The sequence below is a fragment of the Leptidea sinapis genome, chromosome 9, assembly GCF_905404315.1.
Source record: "Leptidea sinapis chromosome 9, ilLepSina1.1, whole genome shotgun sequence".
NCBI lineage: Eukaryota > Metazoa > Arthropoda > Insecta > Lepidoptera > Pieridae > Leptidea > Leptidea sinapis.
Genome location: NC_066273.1, coordinates 2811740 through 2836867, shown reverse-complemented (window position 1 = coordinate 2836867; position 25128 = coordinate 2811740). Strand labels below are relative to the sequence as shown.

The 25128-nt window shown below is 37.8% G+C and overlaps 2 protein-coding genes across 2 annotated transcripts in view; one reads left to right on the top strand and one right to left on the bottom strand.

Annotated features, from left to right (window-relative positions):
- LOC126966023 (lysozyme-like) overlaps positions 1–25044 on the top strand; it is a 302967-nt gene extending 277923 nt beyond the window's left edge. Inside the window, exon 5 of the transcript XR_007729641.1 lies at positions 25031–25044. The gene's annotated coding sequence lies outside the window, so the exon portion shown is untranslated. The remainder of the gene's footprint in view (positions 1–25030) is intronic.
- LOC126965968 (5-methylcytosine rRNA methyltransferase NSUN4) lies at positions 575–17374 on the bottom strand. Its single transcript, XM_050809815.1, has 10 exons — positions 17122–17374; positions 16862–17048; positions 15160–15403; positions 13511–13689; positions 10333–10461; positions 9362–9545; positions 6961–7081; positions 6021–6145; positions 3754–3891; positions 575–1048 (listed from the first exon to the last, which is right to left on the bottom strand). Exons 1-10 carry the CDS (start codon positions 17206–17208, stop codon positions 901–903), a joined length of 1542 nt encoding a protein of 513 aa, XP_050665772.1. The 5' UTR covers positions 17209–17374; the 3' UTR covers positions 575–900.
- Positions 25045–25128: the final 84 nt, after the last annotated feature.

The window sequence follows — 25128 nt, the reverse complement described above, 5'->3', positions numbered from 1 at the left end:
ATAATTTATAGAAAAAAACAGGACCTTTTAAGAACGTTCCCAAAGCCATATAAATAACGTATACTTGTTGTAACTCGTTGCGAAAGCCGCTGAAAAAATTGAATATTTTCCTTTGGTTTTTATACGAAAATATTCCATGTGGTGGGAATGTTGAAATAATAAATTGTTTGGAGCGACACATCACTGTTCACAACTGTATAAAAGCCCGCTGAGTTTCTTGCGCCCATTCTTCTCAGGTCTGAGGCAGTCTCTTTTGAATGGGTGGTAGATTTTGACGTTCAATAAGTGATTATAAATCCTATTTGGAATAAAAATATTTGAATTTGAATTTATAGAAAAAATATGCAAACACGCGTCGGTCGAACAATATAATGGTGTATTATTGTTACTACGTCTCTAAATCTTTGGTACATGCCAGTTTTTAATATTTTTGCTGTTTACTTTTAAAAATATTTTTTTACATTTATGCATGAATATTGTCCGCTTGTCAAATAAATAAATTCAAAAATATCTCACTTTTTAAACGGACGAAGAATAGGCATTTTGGGGCATTTATTGATTAAAACTTCTCAAAAAACATAAACATAATTTATTTTGTACAGTTACTTAACACTAACAACATAATACAGAGGCAAGGAAAATAAAGGGAATTGGTACAAACATCTACCAGTTTACAAACTATATACCTACATGAGTGAAGACATTCATTGATGTTATTCATTTTATTTTCATCGTAGACGAAATGAGACGAAAAGGAGGAAGGAGATACTGTCAAAAAGTGCTTAAAGGCGCCATTTTCCAATATGGCGGTGATAATGTCAAAGAAGAAACTCGTAAAGAGCGCGTTGAAATCTATGAAACTGCAAATTTTAGATACAATATATTTGAAATTCAAAATTATTATTTAGTCCGAACTAGTCTCGCGATATACGAAGGACCAAAATTAGCTGACACGCTGGGGAGCACCAGTTGGCCGTATTTAGGTAAGGCCTTGCCTTTTCCCAGCACCATCGTGCTGCTAAGACATTGAAACGCCGATGACATATCTCTGAAAATAATAGTTTCATTCGTTTACTCGGTTTGCTAACACCATTAACAAAATATGATATAATCTTTTGCTACACCATGAAAGATGCGAATTTTTTTAAAACGGCGAATCTGGTATCGATTTTATAAAACAAAAAAAAATCGTTTTAATGTGTTATCGTGCGTGGAAGTACAGTTTTTACAGTACTGCACTGCAATTGAAAGCCACAAAACCTCCTTTAACTGCATTTAATGAAAAGCGACTCGAGTCATCGACGATCAGATTCCCCCTATATGATATTGTGTAAGTATGCAGGGCTCTATGTATATGTAGACTAACACCCCTACGCTTTTTAAGTTTGTATTGGTTGATACCGGATTTAAAATTCCACTTTGATGTCTGGCGTAATGCAACGGCCCGATTTGAAAGAAATCTTCTGCCTCGCTAGCCACATTGTGTTATTAGCTGCTGAGTGCAGTATTCTCTCAGTGATACTACTTAGAAGTCTCTAAGTATATTCTATCCAAAGGCCGGTACCGCATCATCATGACCTCTGAAGTGGTAATGGTATATGGGCAGAGGTTTTCGTTTAAGGAGAGCAGGTATTTTTTGCCACTTCCAATTTAGAATAATGTAACGAGGGAAGTGAGGAGCGGGTATCGGCGAGGAGGCGCTAGTGTATCGTTGTGAACTGTGAGGCAAGGGGCGAATAGAGAAGAGGGAATGGTGGATTGATTTAATTATTCTGCAGTGTTAAAGAGTTGTTAAATAATTACCAGAGTATAGATTTCAAAGTTAAAAAATATGATTGTAAGATCTGTGATATAAAGTCATTTGTGAAAAATACTATTTTTATTTTCTCTAACTGCTTTACAATTCTCCATTACTGCCTATATAGACACGGCATCAAAACACCCCGGCGTGCTACGAGTAAACAGGGTAAAGGTTTACAAAAAAATAATTATGAATATAATTCTGTGTTGACAGCAGTCAGCCAGCATGTTACACGCTCACCTGACAGAGGCCAGTATCCCGTCCGCGGTGAACACCTGTTTGAGCGCCATGTGCACCACGCCGTCGTTCTGCGTTGACAGCAGTCAGCCAGCATGTTACACGCTCACCTGACAGAGGCCAGTATCCCGTCCGCGGTGAACACCTGTTTGAGCGCCATGTGCACCACGCCGTCGTTCTGTGTTGACAGCAGTCAGCCAGCATGTTACACGCTCACCTGACAGAGGCCAGTATCCCGTCCGCGGTGAACACCTGTTTGAGCGCCATGTGCACCACGCCGTCGTTCTGCGTTGACAGCAGTCAGCCAGCATGTTACACGCTCACCTGACAGAGGCCAGTATCCCGTCCGCGGTGAACACCTGTTTGAGCGCCATGTGCACCACGCCGTCGTTCTGTGTTGACAGCAGTCAGCCAGCATGTTACACGCTCACCTGACAGAGGCCAGTATCCCGTCCGCGGTGAACACCTGTTTGAGCGCCATGTGCACCACGCCGTCGTTCTGTGTTGACAGCAGTCAGCCAGCATGTTACACGCTCACCTGACAGAGGCCAGTATCCCGTCCGCGGTGAACACCTGTTTGAGCGCCATGTGCACCACGCCGTCGTTCTGTGTTGACAGCAGTCAGCCAGCATGTTACACGCTCACCTGACAGAGGCCAGTATCCCGTCCGCGGTGAACACCTGTTTGAGCGCCATGTGCACCACGCCGTCGTTCTGTGTTGACAGCAGTCAGCCAGCATGTTACACGCTCACCTGACAGAGGCCAGTATCCCGTCCGCGGTGAACACCTGTTTGAGCGCCATGTGCACCACGCCGTCGTTCTGTGTTGACAGCAGTCAGCCAGCATGTTACACGCTCACCTGACAGAGGCCAGTATCCCGTCCGCGGTGAACACCTGTTTAAGCGCCATGTGCACCACGCCGTCGTTCTGTGTTGACAGCAGTCAGCCAGCATGTTACACGCTCACCTGACAGAGGCCAGTATCCCGTCCGCGGTGAACACCTGTTTGAGCGCCATGTGCACCACGCCGTCGTTCTGTGTTGACAGCAGTCAGCCAGCATGTTACACGCTCACCTGACAGAGGCCAGTATCCCGTCCGCGGTGAACACCTGTTTTAGCGCCATGTGCACCACGCCGTCGTTCTGTGTTGACAGCAGTCAGCCAGCATGTTACACGCTCACCTGACAGAGGCCAGTATCCCGTCCGCGGTGAACACCTGTTTGAGCGCCATGTGCACCACGCCGTCGTTCTGTGTTGACAGCAGTCAGCCAGCATGTTACACGCTCACCTGACAGAGGCCAGTATCCCGTCCGCGGTGAACACCTGTTTGAGCGCCATGTGCACCACGCCGTCGTTCTGTGTTGACAGCAGTCAGCCAGCATGTTACACGCTCACCTGACAGAGGCCAGTATCCCGTCCGCGGTGAACACCTGTTTGAGCGCCATGTGCACCACGCCGTCGTTCTGTGTTGACAGCAGTCAGCCAGCATGTTACACGCTCACCTGACAGAGGCCAGTATCCCGTCCGCGGTGAACACCTGTTTGAGCGCCATGTGCACCACGCCGTCGTTCTGTGTTGACAGCAGTCAGCCAGCATGTTACACGCTCACCTGACAGAGGCCAGTATCCCGTCCGCGGTGAACACCTGTTTGAGCGCCATGTGCACCACGCCGTCGTTCTGTGTTGACAGCAGTCAGCCAGCATGTTACACGCTCACCTGACAGAGGCCAGTATCCCGTCCGCGGTGAACACCTGTTTGAGCGCCATGTGCACCACGCCGTCGTTCTGCACCGGACTCAGCGAGCACGTGCTGTATACCACAGCCCCGCCCACCCTCGTCACCCGCAGCGCATTGCTAAAATAATATGAAATTTATTTATTGCGTCGAATACATTATATATCTTAAATTGTAGTGTCTTCTATTCTGCTAACTTAAATTAGCAAGCAAAAAAGGTTAGGTTTCGAAAATAAAAAAAATTAACACTATAATTTTTTTGTCCATTAACCATTTAAACAGGAGTCCAGAAAATCGTTTCCTTGGTTAGTTACTTAATTCTAGTCGTAGATGATTGAATAATTTTATACACATTGCCTAATTTGAAGCAATAGAAGAGGCAAAAATTTATCATTTTTGCGCAAACTTTGCAAATATTATTTATTAATTTGCCGATATTTCTTAGCTGTGCTGTAAGCTATAGGAGCTTCTACTACAACAAATTGACTGCTAAAACGGGAGGTCAGGTGCTTGTTGCGTCACAAAACTAATTGTAAATACAATTACTGTCATGGCAACATTAAGATTGTTCGTACAAGTAACCTCATACTCCAAAAGACGTCTTTTTACGCTTATTATTATTATTATTTTTATGGAAAAGGAGGACAAACGAGTGTGCGGGTCACCTGGTGTTAAGTGATAACCGCCGCCCACATTCTCTTGCAACACCAGAGGAATCACAAGAGCGTTGCCGGCCTTTAAGGAAGGTGCGCGCTTTTTTTGAAGGTACCCATGTCGTATCGTCCCGGAAACACCGTACATGGAAGTTCATTCCACACCTTGTAGTACGTGGAAGAAAGCTCCTTGAAAAGCGTACTTTGGAGGACCAGACCACATCCAGATGGTGGGGATGATATCCTAACTTGTGGCATGTCGTGCGAAGGTGGAATTCGGCAGCAGGAATCAGGAGAAACAGCTCATCGGAACACTCCCCATGATAAATTCGGTAGAGGACACACAATGAAGCGATGTCTCTACGCAACGCCAAGTGATCCAGCCGTTCACAGATCACTGGGTCCCCGACAATTCGAGCTGCTCTGCGTTGCACGCGGTCAAATGGATCGAGCTAATACTGTGGTGCGCCAGACCAGAGATGACAGCAATACTCCATATGTGGCCGGACCTGCACTTTGTACAGCGCTAGAATGAGGGCCGGCTTGAAGTATTGCCTTGCTCTATTTATGACGCCCAGTTTCTTCGAAGCCAATTTGGCATTGCTCTCCAGATAGCCACAGAATTGGCAATCGTTCGAGATATCGAGATCCAGCATTCCCATACTAGGCGAGGCTGTTAGGGAAGTGCTGTCGAAGAGCGGTAATACGCCAAATGGGGTTTTTTAGAGTCTTATGGGGGTTAAATTGGCCAAGGATTTTTTTTGACAATTTTCCCCATTCCGCGACCTTCTCAAGAGAGGACTCGATAGAAGACACAAGTTTCTCCCGGCACTGGTCGATGTATTCCATAGAGAGACCTGCATGCCCCGTGTATATGGCATCGCCCGTACTGTCGTCTGCATAGCAATGCATGTTAGAGGTGTCCAACATATCATTGATATGCAGAAGAAACAGTGTGGGAGATAGCATACAGCCTTGGGGCACTCCAGCGTTCACGGGCTTCGGGTTGGAGCAATAACCGTCGACAACTCTCCATAGTTTTGGCGAGCAGGGAGGTAGTAGCAGGTAGTTTTTTTGATCGGATGGACAAGGGCTGACTTCTATGAGTCAGAGACTACGCCTTTTGAATTTGTGCTCAATTTTGTACCCGGGGTACGTTAAATACGACGTATCGCTAGGTCGAGATATCTGCGTCTCCGTAAGGAAACACAAGGCCGACTACGCCGTCTCAAGGTGGTGGTGGACGGCGTTTAAATTGGAGTGATTTCCCCTGATATTGCAGAAGTCCACGTTGAGCGTGGAAAGGGATGCCGTGGTGTTACTGGCTCGTTTATCTTCGGAAATGCGCGGTTCTGTGCCCTCCCCAAAATATGACAGCCAGCCCGAGCGAGAATGTTCGGGAAGGGATTCTCCGACTCTGGTAGAGCCGGTACCCTCCTGGGGTAAAATCTCTTTAAGCACCGCTTGGCACACCCTTGGGCCTGGGACTCCCCTATTCTTTTTATGCCCCGGGGAAAGTACAGGGCAACTTTGAATGACAGTCTACTTAAGAGGTGCGACAATTCATTTAACTGTTAAAACCATTATAGAACTTACGCCAATAATTGCGACTGTAGCTCCGGTATCCTCAGTCTCTCTCTGACTCTGTCAGCTCTGAATATGTTGTTCTCATTCTCCATCACTGCATGCCTGTCTGTCGTGCATGGTACGTCCACTAACACCTGAATATTATAACAATTTAAAATCCTTTATAATATTAATTATACGACAGTCCCACACCGAAAGCTTGGAAACCGAAAAAAGTTTCTAACGGATTAACGTTTAAGTACATAGAGAACTTTTTATTCGGTTTTTTCTGCCTTAAGGCCGGTGATAGAGCTATGCAGTAGACAGCAGCGGTTAAGTCAGTCCGGTTGGCTGGAGATCAGTTAGTATTATTGTATACTAAAATCTTAATATATATATTTCTTTTGTGTGTCTGTTGTAAATGAACTCCTCCTAAATGGCTGGACCGATTTTAATGAAACTTTCTGTGTGTCTTCAGGTGGATTCGAGAATGGTTTAGATTTACAATTGAACCACCTCCTAAACAGCTGGACCGATTTTGATGATTTTTTTTGTGAATTTGAGATTGGTGTGTCTTCAGGTGGATTCGAGAATGGTTTAGATTCACAATTGAACAACCTCTTAAACGGCTGGACCGTTTTTAATGACGTTTTGTGTGTTCCAGTGAATTTGAGATTGGTTTAGACTTTAGATTCTCAATTCCGTCCATTATATATAATTCTCCTGCTCATTTGTATATTAGTGAACTCCTACTAACGGCTGGACCGATTTTTCAAATTTAAGACGTGTGTACAGAACAATGCCTGTCGGGTCTACTAGTACCAATATAAAAGCTAAGTCTCCGGTAAATTACTTTTGGATGATCTTTTGAGTAAAGGTAAATGTTTACCGCTATTTGACGTGATCCCTACCCAATTTCACCTTCACTTTACACGCCGTAAACTTATGAATATTATATTTCTAGACCAACCTTATCAAATCCATAATCATCCACAATATTCCTGCCATCTTTCCTGTTAAGCACAACACGTTCTTGCCACTTGTTGCTAGTCTCAAAGTCTATTAGATAGTTACGGAAGATATTTTTAATTCTGAAACGAACATTGCCACAAATTTAAATCTTATTATACATTATTTATCAATTACTATCAAGAAAGAAAAAATCATTTATTCACTTAGGTCAAAATGGTTTATTGAATATGAATACCACCACTTTGGGAAAGTTGAGCTTTGATCAGAAAAGTGGCATGAAACTTGGGAATGAGTTTCATGCCACTCTTTTAAATCTATTTACAGTTTTAGCGTTTTAAATTAAGAAGTGATTAATAATAATAAAAAACTATAAAGTGTAGTGATTTTAGTAGATATATCAATTCGCATAAACTGTAAATAAGTAAAGGTATTAATGCGAGCAAAATTATATATCAAGTGCCGGTTTCACAGTGTTCAAGTAAAATTACGAATAGGCTACTTGCTACTAATCTATCGAATAAAGATATAATTTGCGTTTCACAATGTACCAATCGTGTTATCTAGTAGGTAAGCGCCATTTAAATTATAGGTTGCATGTAGTAGCAGATATCAAAGTTATCTGATGAATCGCTTGACAGAGTGACAAGCATTTGACAAAATAATATCAATTTATATAATGGTAGGGGAGCCCAAGAGCTAGATAGAGATTTACTCGAGCGTCGTAGGTGCTTATTGGATGGTAAGGATCAGATGCCTAAGAGAAAAAATAGTTTATATGATGTGTACACTGTTACTGGTGGGGGAGTGTGTACAGGAACGTAAAAGACGGTCACAAAAAATACTCAAGCGCTTCAGATATTAACAGTGTTTGCGCCTCACGTGTTAGAGCGCCTTTTCACTAGTCGCAAGTCGCGCTGTAGCCGCGCGACAGTAGCTGATGCCTTTTCATTACAACTGCAGCCGCGCGACTTGTTTAGATTGGGGTGGCGCACTTCTTCATAGTTCATTACAAAAATGGATTCCAAAGAGGAAACGTCGTTGTTGCTCCTGCTTTTGTTGGCTATCCTTCGAAGCCATCGACGTCGCGTACATAATAAAAAATGCTAATTCATTATGCTAAACGTGCGCTTGCAACATTGACTCGAATGAGACTGATCGCACGCGACTGCCGCGCTGCTGTTCGCTATACAAAAAAAAGCCGCGCGATTGTCGCGCTGCTACAGTCGCACCGCTTGCGACCTAGTAAAAAGGCGCCCTTACTGATAGCGGAAAAATATTAATCAGTGGGTTTGCATGGCGGGGGTGGCAATCCGAATGAGTAGAAAATAGGAAAACAATTCTTATATAGCGCGTCATTCAGAAGAGATATTAAGTGAACCTTATTGTAGCTAATGGTCAAAAGACTCTGCCCCACGACGGACGCATCACAAATCTTGGGCACTTTTCAGAGTAACTTCTTCTGCCATGTGATATCTAATACATAAAATTCTCGTGTCACGGTGTGCGGGACCGAACTCCTCCGAAACGGCTTGACCGATTCTCATGAAATTTTGAGTGCATATTGGGTAGGTTTGAGAATCGGACAACATCTATTTTACACCACCCCGTTAAGGGTGGTCCACACGATGTTTTTTTTTTATTTTTTTTTACATTTTTTTTAATTGTTTGATTATGAGTCAGCTATTAAAAATACATACAAATTCAAATTTTCACCCATCTACGATCAACAGTTACTTTTTTATCGCGATTTTAATATCGGCAATACAACGTTTGCTGGGTCAGCTAGTAATAATATCATATTTACGAACATTAAAATCCGCTGCTGAGATTATGGAATTCCCAGGGCATGGTCACTTGCATTTATAATTGGACGTAATTCCTGAAAAACTAAAATTATTATATCACATGGCAGAAGAAGTTACTATGAAAAGTGCCCAAGACTTGTGACTGGGGTCAAGTTCATTCCATTCTACTTATCCATTGATCATGTGATATTTTTGAACAAATTTTTGAAGTTAGTTAATAAGAGGTGTAAAAGTATTGTTAAATATTTATGTTGTAATACTCTTAGTTCTATGATGTGTGTCTATGGAAAGGAAATGTACTTTATTGTCTCTTGCCACCACACCTTCTGCCTGCGAACTTTGGGTAAGTAACATCCATCAATGTAATGTTAATTAAAGATGAAGTACTTAATAATTTAAGTAGGTTTTCTTTGCTCGCATCAATCACATTAAAAAGTATGTACACCTGATAAGAATGTTTGAAACAGCGTGCTTGAGTGTGTGAGACGCCCAGTGTATTTATATGTTCACCTCTCTACCCTCCTTTTACCCTGTGATATTTATTTATTAGGTATGGAATAGTAGAACGAATAAAGATGTGTGTTAATGTCTCACCTATTAGACCTGGATATGGACACATCGTTACACACAAGCACATCCGGTAGCAAGGTCTGCAGAGCGATGAGGGACTTTCCTCCGGGAGCGGCGCACATATCCAGCACCCTGTCACCTGGCTGAAGGCACAGAGCCAACACTGCCAGAACACTACCCCCGTCCAATGGGTAATAGTTGAACACACCTGAAATTTATAAACATCTTATACTTACGGTGCGCACAAATTACTCGCTGCAAACTATCTAACGCATTGTACGCGCGGGTCGATCCGCTCGCTGTCGATGATTGGGACCGCCTCAAAGGAGCTTCTGTTGTTCGTTCGCGCGCAGTTTGATGGTTGGATTGACAATGAAATTGATGGTTTTCATACTCGAAAAGGGTATTGCACGCTAGTATATGAGTCGCCAGGTTCTAAAAATCTTAAGTTTTTCTAATCTAAAATAAGGGACGAGATTTGCAGGACGTTCAGCTGATGGTAATTGATACGCCCTGCCCATTGCAATGCAGTGCCGCTTAGGATTCTTGGAAACCCAAAATTTCTGTGCGGAACTACAATTGCGCTCGTCACCTTGAGTCATAAGATGTTAAGTCTCATTTGTCTAGTAATATCAATAGCTACGGCACCCTTCAGACCGAAACACAATAATGCTTATACATTACTGCTTCGCCGCAGAAATAGGCGCCGTTGTGGTACCAATAATCTAGCCAGCATCCTGTACAAAAGAGCCTCCCTCTGGTAAATAATTAATAGTAGTTATTGCTAATTTGGTTAACAAACATGAACTGGTCTGCCTAATTGCCGGGGGCTGGATCTACTAAATACTACTACTCGCGCGGCAAACGAAGGTCAATTCGACTCGGGCGGCTGCCGCGCGTAATTTGAACGCAACCTAATTAAACATTATTATGTTGGGATATTCAATTTTTTGTTTGAAATGTGGTTTTGTTTAGTGTCATGTATTATAACAAACCTGTTTGAGATCTCTTTGGTTCCGGGAACATATGAAGCTCACTATCTCGTTCGTAAGTCATTAACTTTAAGTGCTCTGGGTATGAATACTCTGTTTCCGGTTCTATTACTAAGGGAAAATCACTCGTATCTGAAGACAAAATATATTTATACATTAATAATGTTTATACATATCCGCATCACTTCTGAGTGGGTCAGTGTGGTTGTAAAAGTATTTTGAATTGACAAATCTCACTATGTATCTATCTATGAGGGCAGCACTGAAAATTTCGGGAATCAAGGAAGCGACACAACATTACTATTTAAAAATGTATTTATTGCTTTTCGAAGTATTCTCCGCGAAATTTGACACATTTTTCCATACGATGGAACCAATCATTGAAGCAATCATTCCATTCGGAATTTGGGGTCTCCAAAATGGCCGTTTTGTAGGCGTCCACAGCTTCTTCAGGTGATGAACATCTCTGACCACGCAATTTATTCTTTATTTTAGGGAAAGTATAGAAATCATCAGGTCGGGGCTGTACGGCGAATGGTCTAGTAATTCTATATTTTCTTGTTCTAAAAACTCTTTTGTTCTGTGCGCGGTGTGAGAACTCGAATTGTCGTGATGGAGGATGATGCGGCGGTTGCAGTTCTCTTTACAAAGTTCAGAAACGACCTGTGGCAAACAAATGCTAGCATACCATTCTGCATTAACCGTTCTTTGTCCCTCAAGAGGAATAGTCGCAACATGGCCACTCCGCGAACGAACAATTTTTGTTGGGTTTAACTCATTTTCGAACACCCAAACTCGTGGCTGGTTTTTTGTATCGGGTTCATACGCGTATATCCAGGATTCGTCACCTGATACGATGTTGTATACAGCATTTGAGGATCCTGCGTGGAATCATTCAAGAGTTCTGACGCACCAAGTAACGCGAGCCGCTTTTTGCTCTTCACAGAGCAAATGCGGTATCCATCGGGAAAACAACTTTTTTACACCTAATTGTTCATGCAAGATTATTTGTATTTGACTCATGCCAATGTCTAAAGTTGCCTGAATTTCGCGGTATGTCACATGTCGATCTTCCTCAATCAGCTTACGCACAGCATCAACGTTTTCTTTGGTGACTGCAGTTTTTGGACGACCTTGACGGGGATCATCACTGAGCTTGACACGTCCACGTTGAAACTCAGCAAACCAGCGATAAATTGTGGTTTTGGATGGGGCTTCATCACCAAATGCATAAATCATCCGGACAACACATGTTTTTGTGTTAAACCACTTCGAAAGTCATAATAAATCATCGCTCTAGAATTTTCTCGAATCAATTCCATTTTCTCAACGACTAAACAAGTTTGAAAAGACCTTGTGTCAAGACCGAGAATCTTTTTTTAAATAAATAAATGGTATTCGATTTTTAAAACAAAGGAGTTTTCAATTAAAAAGATTTTAATATGACAGGAACAATGGAAATATTCCATTCCCGATACTTTTAGTGCAGCCCTCGTACATTATGCAAACTTTTGCACATTTGACACTTATAAATATTCTTTTATGCGACCTAAGATTTATATACAGTATGGAACTAGCATAAATGAAATAAATGTAGGTACATACTTGTTAGCATATTTGCTGACGACATACCAAAAAATAACAAAATATGTGCATTGGTGTTGTCAAAAAGTAGACTTTTCATTTTGAGCAAATTTAAACGTACTTTTAAAGTAACGTAACGTGTAGCATTAGGTAACTGGGTCAATGATTCAATGAACTTGAATATTTCAATATATTAGGCGGCGTTGCCGCTTTACCGTGCAAAAGTTGAATAGCGCTACTGGTTGCGCTACCAAAGAAAAGCCGCCTCAGTGTCTTGACACGTGTATTTTATAGCCTGTGCTTAACATGGTCGGATTTGGTCCGGCCGAACCATCTGACGTGGTATGGTACCGGACCGTCCTATGCTCCGGCCGTACCAAATCCGACCATGTATTTAGGCTGTTATACACATGTCGGCGGTATCTCTTTGACGGTCGCGGTAGCGCTATTCAAAGTCAAGGTCGAACTTCGTACGGCGTAGGGTAAGGACATCTTCTATCGATAATTAACTTTCTTTAAAGGGAGTTGTAATCGATAAACAAAGAGCTGTTTAAATTTAATTTGAAATTGTTCTGTAATGATTATTGTAAAAGTACTACACTAGGGTGTATAGTATTTAAAACTAAACAGCTTCGTAAGTTTGTTTTTATAAATTATGAAGTAGTTTAGAGATCATGATTGTGAATAAGGAAGAACTAAATAATAACAATTTATTACTTGTTTGTAATTACATGTTCGCTGCTTAGGAAAACACTCGGAAAACAGTGGATTAAGTATTGAATCCTGTAATTAATTCATTAATTGTAAAAAATATTGAAACATTCGAATGACACAAAAATACAAGTTTTTAATGCCTTGTTTAGGTTGTCGGTAAGTAATTGTAAATAAAGTATCTATAAATTAGAATTGTGGAGTATATGTGTCCAATTTACGCCTTTATTCTTTTCGCCATTTTAGTGTTTGTTGATTCAGTAATCAGTTTTCCACTAGCTTCCAGGATATGTGTCCGATCTGTCAAAGGGTCCGTGAATCCAAGTGGGTGCCTTACACAGAGCTTTCACTTTTATAATTTAGGGATTTTAATCTAATAATTAATTTAACTATATTTCTGTGGACCAATATGACTTGTATTTTCATTTATTTCATATATATGCAATCCATACTGTATATATTTATATTATTAATATTATCCCAATTTGTTGAATATAAAAATATAGCAATAATGTTTTAGTTACACCACACATCCACAAGTTAGGATATCATCCTCACTATCTGGATGTGTGGTGGTCCCCCCACAGTGCGGTTTTCAAGGAGCTTTCTTCCACGTACTACAAAGCTGTGGAATGAGCTTCCTTGTGCGGTGTTTCCGGGACGATACGACATGGGTACCTTCAATAAAAGCGCGTACACCTTACTTAAAGGCCGGCAACGCTCCTGTGATTCCTCTGGTATTGCAAGACATTGTGGGCGGCGGTGATCACTTAACAACAGGTGACCTGTACGCTCATTTGTCCTCCTATTCCATAAAAAAAAGTATAGTTATAACACAGATTTGCTTTTCTTCTTTAAATTAAGCTATATATGACAGAGGACGTACTTGTAGAGTAAAAGGAGTAATGCAATGATTCAGAAACATAATCGTCCATTCCCTTCAGTTTAGTTGCTGGTATGTATTGATAGAGGGCCTCTGATGTAGTTCCCATCCCTGGCTCAATGATCCGTGTCTGGTCTATATCAGCTTCAGCTATTGCATCATCGAGGGTTTGTGCTGAGGTTCTACATTTAAAGACAAGTACAGTTTTTGTAATGTGAAAGCAGCAATAAATAAAATATAACAACTATGGAATAAGATAAAATGTTACCAACTTATGTATAAGTAAATAAATAAAAAGGCATAAAAGGCATTTATTTTCTCAAAATTGATTCCTTTAGAATTCTTTTTGATGTCATTTCTTATACTACTACCGCTTCGGAAACAAATGGCGCTCTGAGAGAGATGAAGCGGCGCAAGAAACTCTCCCAGCATTCTTTTTTTGCGCTCTTTACAATAAAAATATACAATATTGTACAGTCATTTCTATCCCTATAAAATAATCACAATCTAGTCCCAGGCTGTCCGATCATTTAGATATTCAGCAGTGGAGTAAAAGGATTTACAACAGAGTCATTTTTTTTATAAAACATTTAAATTTATTTATAGATAATGCCTGAACAGTGGCTGGGACTTTATTATAGAAGTGTATACATTTACCCTTAAAGCTATTATGTATCTTATGAAGCCTACTAGAAATAAAACACTATCCACCTTACAAATAAAATTTGCATAAAGACATTATACCTGAGAATAAACCAAGAATATTCAAAATGTATAAGTAGACATTTTGCTTATAATTGGTTTTTTCAGATGTATAATTTTTCCGCATTTGGAATACTTCAGAATAACACTTTATTGACAGTGTTATCAGGAATATTCAACATTTTAAAGTGAACCTTTTATTACATCGTCTCAAACTTTTTTGTCTGTGTGTTGCATGTCGCGTGACGGTCGGGTGTCGCCTATAGTTCGCAGCAGCTGGCTGTGTAGTGTATAGACTATTACTCATTTGTGCCAGTGCTCCACGCTATTTTGTTTGTTTTTGTCAGAGTTTAATGTAAATGTTGTTACTTTTATTATTTCCCATTATCATTCCATTTATCCAACTATAAAATTAAAATTGATAAAGCGATTTTTAATCCCTTAATGGAATAGTTTTCCAAAAATTTTTAGTTAAATGTCTATAATGTGAATAAAAGTTTCATTTTTACCGTGGTTTCATAATAGCAAACATTCCTTACTTGCATATTCTTGGTTTATTTTTAGATATAACTTTATGCCAAGTTTATTTGTAAGGACATAAAGGTTTTTTGTATTCAAATTCAGCTAATTTGCATAATACAGTACACAAACACACACACACTCACGCCTTGTTCCCGTCGGGGTAGGCAGAGACAATAGAATGCCATTTGCTTCTATCCTTACAAACCTCACGCACTTCCTCTACATTCATTACTCTTTTCATACATGCTCGCCGGTTGCGGGTGCTTCGGACCTCTCCTTTTCTCACAATGTCCCCAATTTGGTCGACGAATGTTCTATGAGGTCTCCCGCGACCAACTTGCCCACACACACTTGCCTTATATATTTGATGTGTCATTCTTTCTTCATAATACAGTAGTAATTTATTTATAGTAATATATAATTGTCACCTCTCAATTTCCACTTCATTTTCATGGAATCTCTTTAATGTTGTGTCTTTAAGTTCTAACTTTTCTGGCAGTGCTTGGTTTGTAGGATAAATATTACTTATCTCATTTTGCTCCATTTTTGATACATAATTACTAACAACATTACTCTCTTGTTTGACGTCTTTTGTTAAATCTTTGTTGATTTTGTGATATGTATTGGAAAAATCTTGCTGTATTGACATTAACTTATTAAGACAATGTGCACCTAGAAAATAACAATATTTAATCATAATTTAAAAAACTGTTTCATCAATGTATTGCCGAAATCAAGATATTCACAATTACTTCAATTAACTTTGATTAATTTATTTTTCTTATTGAAACTGTTTCTATGTTTAAAAAATTACAGTATTACTAGCTGACCCGACAGACGTTGTTCTGTAGATAATGAAAAAATACTGTTTTATAGGAATTTGCCAATAATATTTCAAAACATCAAGAATTATTTCGTAAAAAATGCTCCCTGTTGTTATAATGAAATTGTTTCACAGCGGAACTGTCAAACCGTGTGTCACTAAATTCTCTCATAGAAAATATTTCCATACAAAACAAATATTGAAAATAAAACAAATTATGGGTCCCAAATCGAAATAAAAACTATCCTATCTCTCAAGTTGGACCAAACTGTACTCCATGAAGTAATCCCCATTAAAATCCGTTCATTAGTTGAGGAGTCCATCGGGGACAAACAATGTGTCATGTAATTTATATATATTAAGATTATTTTTATTTATTTTTATTTTTTATTTTATTTTAAACAGTACTACTTAATATACTTAAAAAATAAAACTTAAATTATAAATCACTGACCAATAAAAGTTTCCACAATTAAATAGTACATAGAAAAATGCGAGCAAATTAATTACAATTTAAAAGTACCTATTTGTAATGAAAATAATAAATATTAATTAAATATATTGAATTGAAAATAACAAAATATTTATAGAAAATTATATATGATTTTAGTAATAATATTAATAATAACATATATACATTTTTTTTATTTTAAGTTAATAAAGAGATGCAATATTTATTATATATAATACTAATGAGAATTAATTAAAACTAAGACATTTTCTTAATTTGTTCAATCAACTTCTGTATCGACCCTGAAAAGTAATCAATTGAACAGAATTATTTGTTGTATACTAAACAAGAACGATGAGTGAAGGCATTTTGTGCATAGTTAGTGCGTGTAGTATGTAAATTAAATAAAGATTTAATTCGCGAAGATTGTCTTGGACATCGGAAATTAAGGCAATTAAGAAGAAGTGGAGAGTCAATCATATTATGAAGTAATTTTAGCAGAAATGTTTGATCTTTTACCTTACGACGTTTTTCCAGAGAGATTAAGTTAGGAACATATTGATCGATAGCGGAACACCTAAATTTTAAATGCTTTAAGAATTTCGTTTGAATTTTCTCTATTTCTTGAATATGGACAATTATTACCACTTATTGTCATTATGACCAAAATACACTATATTTGTAACGTTTATTATTTTAATTGAAAACATTTAGTAGTTATGGTTTTGTAGGACCAATCTCTTTGTTAAAATTAATATTCTAATTACTGTTACAATCTTACACTTGCCTTTGCCTATACACTGTATTCATAAAACAATGTTGTCTGTTCTATCATTTTAGTTTAATCTATGTTTACCTTTATTAGACAGTAACTCCATAGTTTCCTCAAAGTCTCCATAGTTATTTATAACAGCAACATATTTTGGGCGACGTAACAAACCTTCTCTAATAGACTCCCACTGATTTCCAAAAACTGAACCATAAAAATCATCAAAATGATTCAAGGCTGTATATTTTGGTCCTGTTTTTCTTTTCAACTTTGCCTGAAAATTTATTTTTATATTTAAATTTGCTACCAAAAGCAAAATTTGTTGATAATACTTATGAATTACGAACCCAGTGAGTTTTTGATTTATGCCTCAGCTTCAATGCTGAGGAAAAGTAAATTGAAGATGTTTTAGGGATTTTCGTAACAGAAAACATATTATTAACTGTTTGGGTGTTAAACTGATAAAGATTGTACTTAATGGAAAATGTGTTTCTCGAGTATATTTTTTATATTAGTTAAACTGTTTTTCAAGCAAAGTTCTCAATAAGAGTAAAATCATACTTTCATTACATATACTCCGTTTTTGTTTATTATTTTTTATTTTATAGGTTAGGAATTAGATTAGGATTTAAGACATATGTCAAATATGAAAGAGTACGACAATAATTGACGAAGCATGGCACTTGACTTGACAGTGATTTTAACAAAGAGTATAATAATATATAGGGAAAAGAGAGCCCTCTCTACGCTTTATGAGCTGTCTATTTGAAAGCTAGCGCCATCTGGAGATTGGCCCCGAAAATAACTATATATAAGCTCGAAATTATAAAATTCATTTGTAATGTTGTGACGCAATCCAATAACTAACTCTACTTTTTAATGTAGGTATTGCAATTTTTACCATGTTGGAATTTCGCGTAGAGTTAGTTATTTAATTTTGTCACAACATAGAACATAAAGGATAGATTTAGTAGTGTAAATATGCAAAATGGAACACGAGAGCTACATACATGCGCATACGCTAGAAGTAGCCGCCATTTTATGACCAGTGGGCAGTGACACAATTAAAGAAAAATTGAAAGGTTTCAAAGCGAGTGACAGCTGACAAAGCTTTCATTTTCGGACCAACTAACAGATGGCACTACAGTCTTTTGAAAACGTCACTTTAAAGGCATAAAGTCATTAAATGCATTTATTTTCTCAAAATTGATTCCTCTAGAATTCTTTTTGATGTCATTTCTAATAACAACTAGATACTACTACCGCTTTGGAAACAAATGGCGCTCTGAGAGAGAAGAAGCGGCGCAAGAATCTCTCCCAGCATTCTGTTTTTTACGCTCTTTTCAATAAATATATACAATATTGTACAATTATTTCTATCGCTATAAAATAATCACAATCTAGTCCCAGGCTGTCCGATCATTTAGATATTCAGCAGTGGAGTAATAGGATTTATGACAGAGCCATTTTTTTGTAAAACATTTAAATTTATTTATAGATAATGCCTGAACAGTGGCTGGGACTTTATTATAGAAGTGTATATACATTTACCCTTAAAGCTTTTATGTATCTTATGAAGCCTACTAGAATGAGTTACAAGCAATCCCTTATTTCTAGTGTTATAATAATGAAAATCACTATTAAGAGCAAAAAGATGACGATTTTTGTGAACGTATATTAAATTTTCATAAATGTAGTGACAATGAACAGTCATAATATTTATTTCTTTAAATTTTTCTTTGAGAGACTGTCTATAACCAAGCTGATATATAGCACGAGCAGCTCTCTTTTGCAGAGCAAACACTATATCAATGTCAGCAGCATGACCCCATAGTAAGGCGTCTGTCCCACCCCTAGATTTAAATCATGTTTGACCTTAATAAGACATGATCGCTCTAGGTTAGAGGTACCTCAATACTTCGCTCATAACACGGGCCTCGAATTATTATTGACAGACTATTCATGGTAGATTGTGCAAGTGGACCTCCAGCTTCCTCACTGGGCGAAGCATACAGGTCGTTGTCGACGGATATAGCTCGAACCCGCAGCCCGTGAATGCTGGAGTGCCCCAAGGCTGTGTGCTATCTCCCACGCTGTTTCTTCTGCATATCAATGATATGTTGGACACCTCCAACATTCATTGCTATGCAGACGACAGCACTGGTGATGCCGTATACATGGGCCATGCAGGTCTCTCTCGGGAAATCGTCGACCAGTGCCGGAAGAAACTTGTGTCTTCTATTGAGTCCTCTCTTGAGAAGGTCGTGGAATGGGGTAAATTGAACCTTGTGCAATTTAACCCCCAGGAGACTGAAGTTTGCGCGTTTACCACTAAAAAAACCCCATTTGTCGTATCACCGCTCTTCGACAACACTTCCCTTAAAGCCTCGCCTAGTATCGGAATACTGGGCCTCAAAATCTCGAGCGATTGCCAATTTCGTGGTCATCTGGAGGGCAAAGCCAAATTGGCTTCAAAGAAACTGGGCGTCGTTAATAGAGCACGACAATACTTCAAGCCAGCCCACATACTAGCGCTCTACAAAGCGCAGGTCCGGCCACACATGGAGTATTGCTGTCATCTCTGGTCTGGCGCACCCCAGTATCAGCTCGATCCATTTGACCGCGTACAACGTAGAGCAGCTCGAATTGTGGGGGACCCAGTGCTCTGTGAACGGCTGGATCACTTGGCGTTGCGTAGGGAAGTCGCTTCATTGTGTGTCTTCTACCGCATTTATCACGGGGTGTTCCGAAGAGCTATTTAACCTGAATCCTGCATTCTGAATTCCACCTTCGCACGACACGCCACAAGTTAGGATATCATCCTCACCATCTGGATGTGTAGCGGTCCTCAACAGTGCGGTTTTCAAGGAGCTTTCTTCCACGTACTACGAAGCTGTGGAATGAGCTTCCTGGTGCGGTGTTTCAGGGACGATACGACATGGGTACCTTCAAAAAAAGCGCGTACACCTTCCTTAAAGGCCGGCAACGCTTCTGTGATTCCTCTGGTGTTGCAAAAGATTGTGGGCGGCGGTGATCACTTAACATCAGGTGTTTGTCCTCCTACTCCATAAAAAAAAGGAGTGTACCCGTGACAATACAATGTGACTAAAACCAGGCCGTTAAATTGTAAGTTATCAATCGATTGACAATCTACCGTTTTATTATAATTTATCCAGTTAAATTCTAATATCACGGCTTTGACAATATACATAGGACATTGAAATAATAAATAATGTCAATGTTGTTTACATAAGCAGAGATTTGCTTCACACAATTATTCTTAGCGTGATTGTTGTTTATTGTACATAAATAACAAAATTTTATAAAAACTTTAACATATTTTAAACCAGTGGGAGGATCTTTGCATGGATGCTGGCTAGATTATGGGAACTACAACGGCGCTTATTTCTGCCGTAAACAGTAATGTGTAAACGCATTACTATGTTTCGGTCTGAAGGGTGTCATAGCTAGTGAAATTACTGGGCAAATATATTGAGCAAGGCTCTTTGCCTCGCCTTTGAGACCATTCGCCCTAAGGACTATCCGGACTTTTGTCGTCAAGGCAACGTCTTGTATGTTGATTATCTCGTTAGCCAAGTCATTGTAGATGTCGTTTGGTGATACACATCATTGAAGGCTGACTTGTGCCTTCTAATGTTTATGGAAGTATCCAAAAATAAATATATAAAGTAAGTGCTGGAACAAGAACTTATAAAATGGAAAAACCAAAAACATAGCTTGTAAAACAAAGTGTAGCAATTCAGTTCTTCTAACTTAAAAAGTTGTGAGATCTGTGTAATGTCAAGTCAGTCTTTATAAGTACAGTTGTTAATTAAATACTAATAATAAATACCTGCTGCATGCCATAAAATTTACAAAAAACAACATCGTAACCAAGCATATACATAAAACCTATAACATGGGTAAAACTGGTGTAGTTTTTTTATGGCATTTATGGAAAATAGGTGACTACGGATCAAAAATCAATTTATTTTTAGCCGACTTCAAAAAAGGAGGAGGTTCTCAATTCGTCGGTATGTTCTTTTTTTTATGTTTGTTACCTCAAAACTTTCGAATGGGTGAACCGATTTTGATAATTCTTTTTTTATTTAAAAGCTGGTGCTTCTATATAGTCCCAATGTAGTTATAGATCTGACAATGCCCATGAGAAAACCATAAAAGTCTTAAATTTGTTAGACATACGTATAGCAAACTGTATGATAAATTTACGAATAACTCAATATCGCGCCAACCGATTTCGATGATTCTTTTTTTATTCAAATTCAAATTCAAAAACACTTTATTCATGTAGGTCACAGAAATGACACTTATGAATGACAAAAAAAATATAAAAATATTGTTTCTTATTGAATTTACCGCTACTTCGTAAAGGGTTGAGCTATTGAGAAGAAGGAGCAAGAAACTCATTGCCACTCTTTTAAGTCAAGATTTACATTTTAGTTTTTTTACAAATCATTTCAAACAACATATTACTACCTTATCTTGCAAATAAAGATGATTTGATTTGATTTTATTCAATTACAATATATGCAAAGTGACGCAACAAAAATACTCAAATGTCAAAAACTTAAAGGCTTACATGAGTAAGTCAAAAAAATAAAAATAAAGTAAATTAATACTTATAAACACAAGAGTTATTGAGTACCGTAGATGCAGCAATCCACACATACCGTAAATAAATAGAGGCGTTATGTGAGCATTTCATAAAATAAAATATATCATAACTTTAACTTTAAAGGAAATAATAATAATAAAAAAACACATCAAGCAGACCTCCCGGTAACAAGATCATCCAGCCCCCACGAGTAGCACCCGTTCACGAGCATGACGCATGGACCAGCCATCGCCTCCCTCGACCATATTTTAGGGAAGGGAATGACCCGCCCCACGTCGCCGCCACAAGCAGAGGCATTTAAGCGAGCATGACGATACCTGTCAGGAGAAATCTACCAAATAACAAAACAATTCAAGTTCATCTACATATTATGCAATACTTACTAAATGCCTCTACTTACAATTTTGTTTCAAAATATTGGAAAGGATATCCTTCAAAGATAGTTTGGTGAGAGTTTGGCTAGGTTTTGATTACGGAATCCATAAGAAAGTAACGGAACTCTTCAATTCTTAGGAGCAAATTAACGATACTCGGCCAAATCTTTTTTATGCTATCCGAATATTTAAGTCATCTTCCATACCATAGTTATGGTCAAGTAATTGTCGTAGTCGAATATGATGATCAATGGGACTCCTTAAAGACTTACAGTAAGGGTGCGATTCGGTGGCAGAATTTCTAACTGTCTGTAATCAAATTGCAAAGCACTTACGTTCATTGCTGCATTGAAAAATTTAGTATATTTACACATATTTAGACAATTTTTTAGTGTACTTCAAATTCACTTAAAATCATAAAATAAAAAAAATTAACAAAAAAACAACCGACTTCAAAAACACTATTCCAAAACAATAGATATAATGTGCACTAAAAAGTATAGAAATAATTGCGTATTTTTATACAATCTAATTAATTAATCTAATTCTAGTTACGATTATTGTAATTATTGGAGTCGATGTCATCCAGATAGGTTTGTTACTACATATATAGTTATACTATAGTTATATAGGTGAGATGTGCTTGAGTCGTGAGGAGGTGAGAGCGAGTCACGGCGGAAGGACACCGATTCGTATCTAGAATAATTAAAACTTTCAGATCTTTTAAAATGAAAAAAAAACTGCTGGTATATGGGGATACAGATATGCTGTAAAAATATTAAGTTCAGTTATTGACATACCACATACCACATCTAGCACAAGTTTAGCCGTATTGAACATGGCGTGTTACATATATTTTTGATAATGTTCTATATGTTCATAAGCACATTGAGGATACATTTTCTAGATACTGTGACATTCATAATGTTAATACGATGAACAATCATATACTTGTTATGCCTACTACTCAGTTAAGTCGAGTTAGTAAGTCTTTTATAGGGCGATGGATATGCTTCTACAATATGATCACAGAAAATTTACAAAACAAATGTGTTACGAAATTTAAAAGTATTGTTAAAAAACGCTTGTGTGTGAAAGATTACTATAGCATAAACGATTTTCTTAATGACACCACAGACTGGGAATGAAGCGAACACCCTCAGGCTCTTTAATAATTATAAATGTTTATTGTACGATATCACATTGTAATCCATATTTTTATATAAAAAAGCCCGCTGAGTTTGCGCCCTTTCTTCTCGGGGCTGAGGCAGTCTTTTTTGAATGGGTTGTAGTTTTTGACGTTCAATAAGTGATTTTGAATCCTATTTTAAATAAAAATATTTTAATTTATGATTGTTGTGACCACCGCTTATGATTCAAAAAGATACAGATATTGACTATTTTTCAATTACAGCACAAGAGCGCATTATGCGTCATAATTCTCAACCTTGAGTGTTCCAGATACAGCAACGCTTCACAATCGAGCACTCTCAAAAGTACTGCTTTCGCGTGATGCGTAGAATAGATACCAACTCAGGGGCAGAAAATTAACGTGTGTTTTTTCTATATGTTGGCATTGATCCAAATATTTACTAGCGGTAGTAATACTATGTTTATTGTTGAAAAACTTTTGAAAGCTTTCGTTTCGTCCTAGTTTTTTAGAAATAATAAAACTTAATACAGACTGTGTTAAAAACATTGTAAGTATGGATAAAGGTACAAATATAGCGAAAAATGATTCAAATATTCTTTGTTTAATGTATTTTGGTTTGAGCGCTTGGTCTTGTTACTAATGTTCTAAATAAATAAAACTAAAACTAATGAAGGTACAAACATAAACATAAAACTATTTAATTTTATATACCACATTTAAAATGTAAACACAATTTCATTTTAGCATTCTAAAGTATACACAAATTTATTGAACAGAATAATACGTTTGTCAACATTGCAATGGCTTGAACGAATCATATAATGAAGCAGACATCATAAATGTTTTCGTGGAAATGAACATATTTATAAAAATGAAGAAGACACCCATCTTATTTTCTTATTAGATTGCTAACTATGAATATTTTTTTTCAACACTGAACTTAGTACACACGCACTCTCCTAGTTCATTTTAAAACTAATTCATGTTCCAATTAAGCACGAGCACAATTCGGCATTGTGCGGCACGGAGTCGCATTATGCTCTGTAATTGGAAAACTATCATTCTTCTCTCTTGCATGCTATATTTGTTAATCGAACATACCCCATTCAAAGATACTATAGTATTAAAAGAGGTAGATATGTCACTAGCGCGCCGAAAATCAATCGCCTGAATAGAGTCAATTGGTTCCTTTGGTCGTAGTCGCTCTCTTGATACGAAAACAGTACACACGCGTTTGTTGTTGACAGAATTGCTTACAATTTGATATAGGTACAACATTAAAATGCCGTCTTGTGTTATGGGAAGATGCACTAATTACGAAAGTAAAAAAATCATACAACTACACACCATAGTTAACAAATCATGAATTATAACATTTTATTTGATTTAATTATTTATCTAACAAAATGAATATGTTGCCATGACAACGCCGATCGCCGCCAAGCCGATCATAGATTAACGTAGGTACAGAAATGACGAAATATTGATGCTGTCTGTTGCGGGATGATCGAGATAGAATATTTTTGGGAAATGATGTAAAAAAGTCGTTGTTGCAGTGAAGGTAATACGAAATGTAATAAGTTTTAATAAACAAGTGCGTATATAGGTAGCTGAACTATCAAACTACAAACCAAGTTTTAAGGTAGGTAGCGGATGTAGACATTGAGTGCTATGTTTACGTAAGAGGTTTTTCAGTAAAACTGTCCCTTTCAGTATATCCCTTGCTAACTGCAGAAGAATCAATGGATCATTTTCTTCTTCTCCCATTACCTTATTGTAATTAACCCTCAACAAAAAGATATTCATAAATAATATAAGATACAAAAAATAATCTTAAAACTTTTTGGGAGCCGTCGTTAGAAAAATTGCAAAATTGGGACCCTTACTGTAGATACCTTTCGGTTTTGTTTTGGTGTCTGTATGTTTTTTATTATTTTATGCATAAATAATTGATCATCAATGTGGTTATATATTATTATCAATATTAAATTATTTTTTTATAAAATCAATGACACATTATCTACCTAATTTCAATGCAGTTTTATTACTTTATAGCTTTTATTAAATGAACTCATGAATGAATCGCAATTTAGGCATAAATCACGGTGTACGGTAAAAAATAATATCTGATGAATTAACTGTATTTTTTCTGCACAAATACGAAGCAAATTAGTTTTATCTTTTTTTCGCT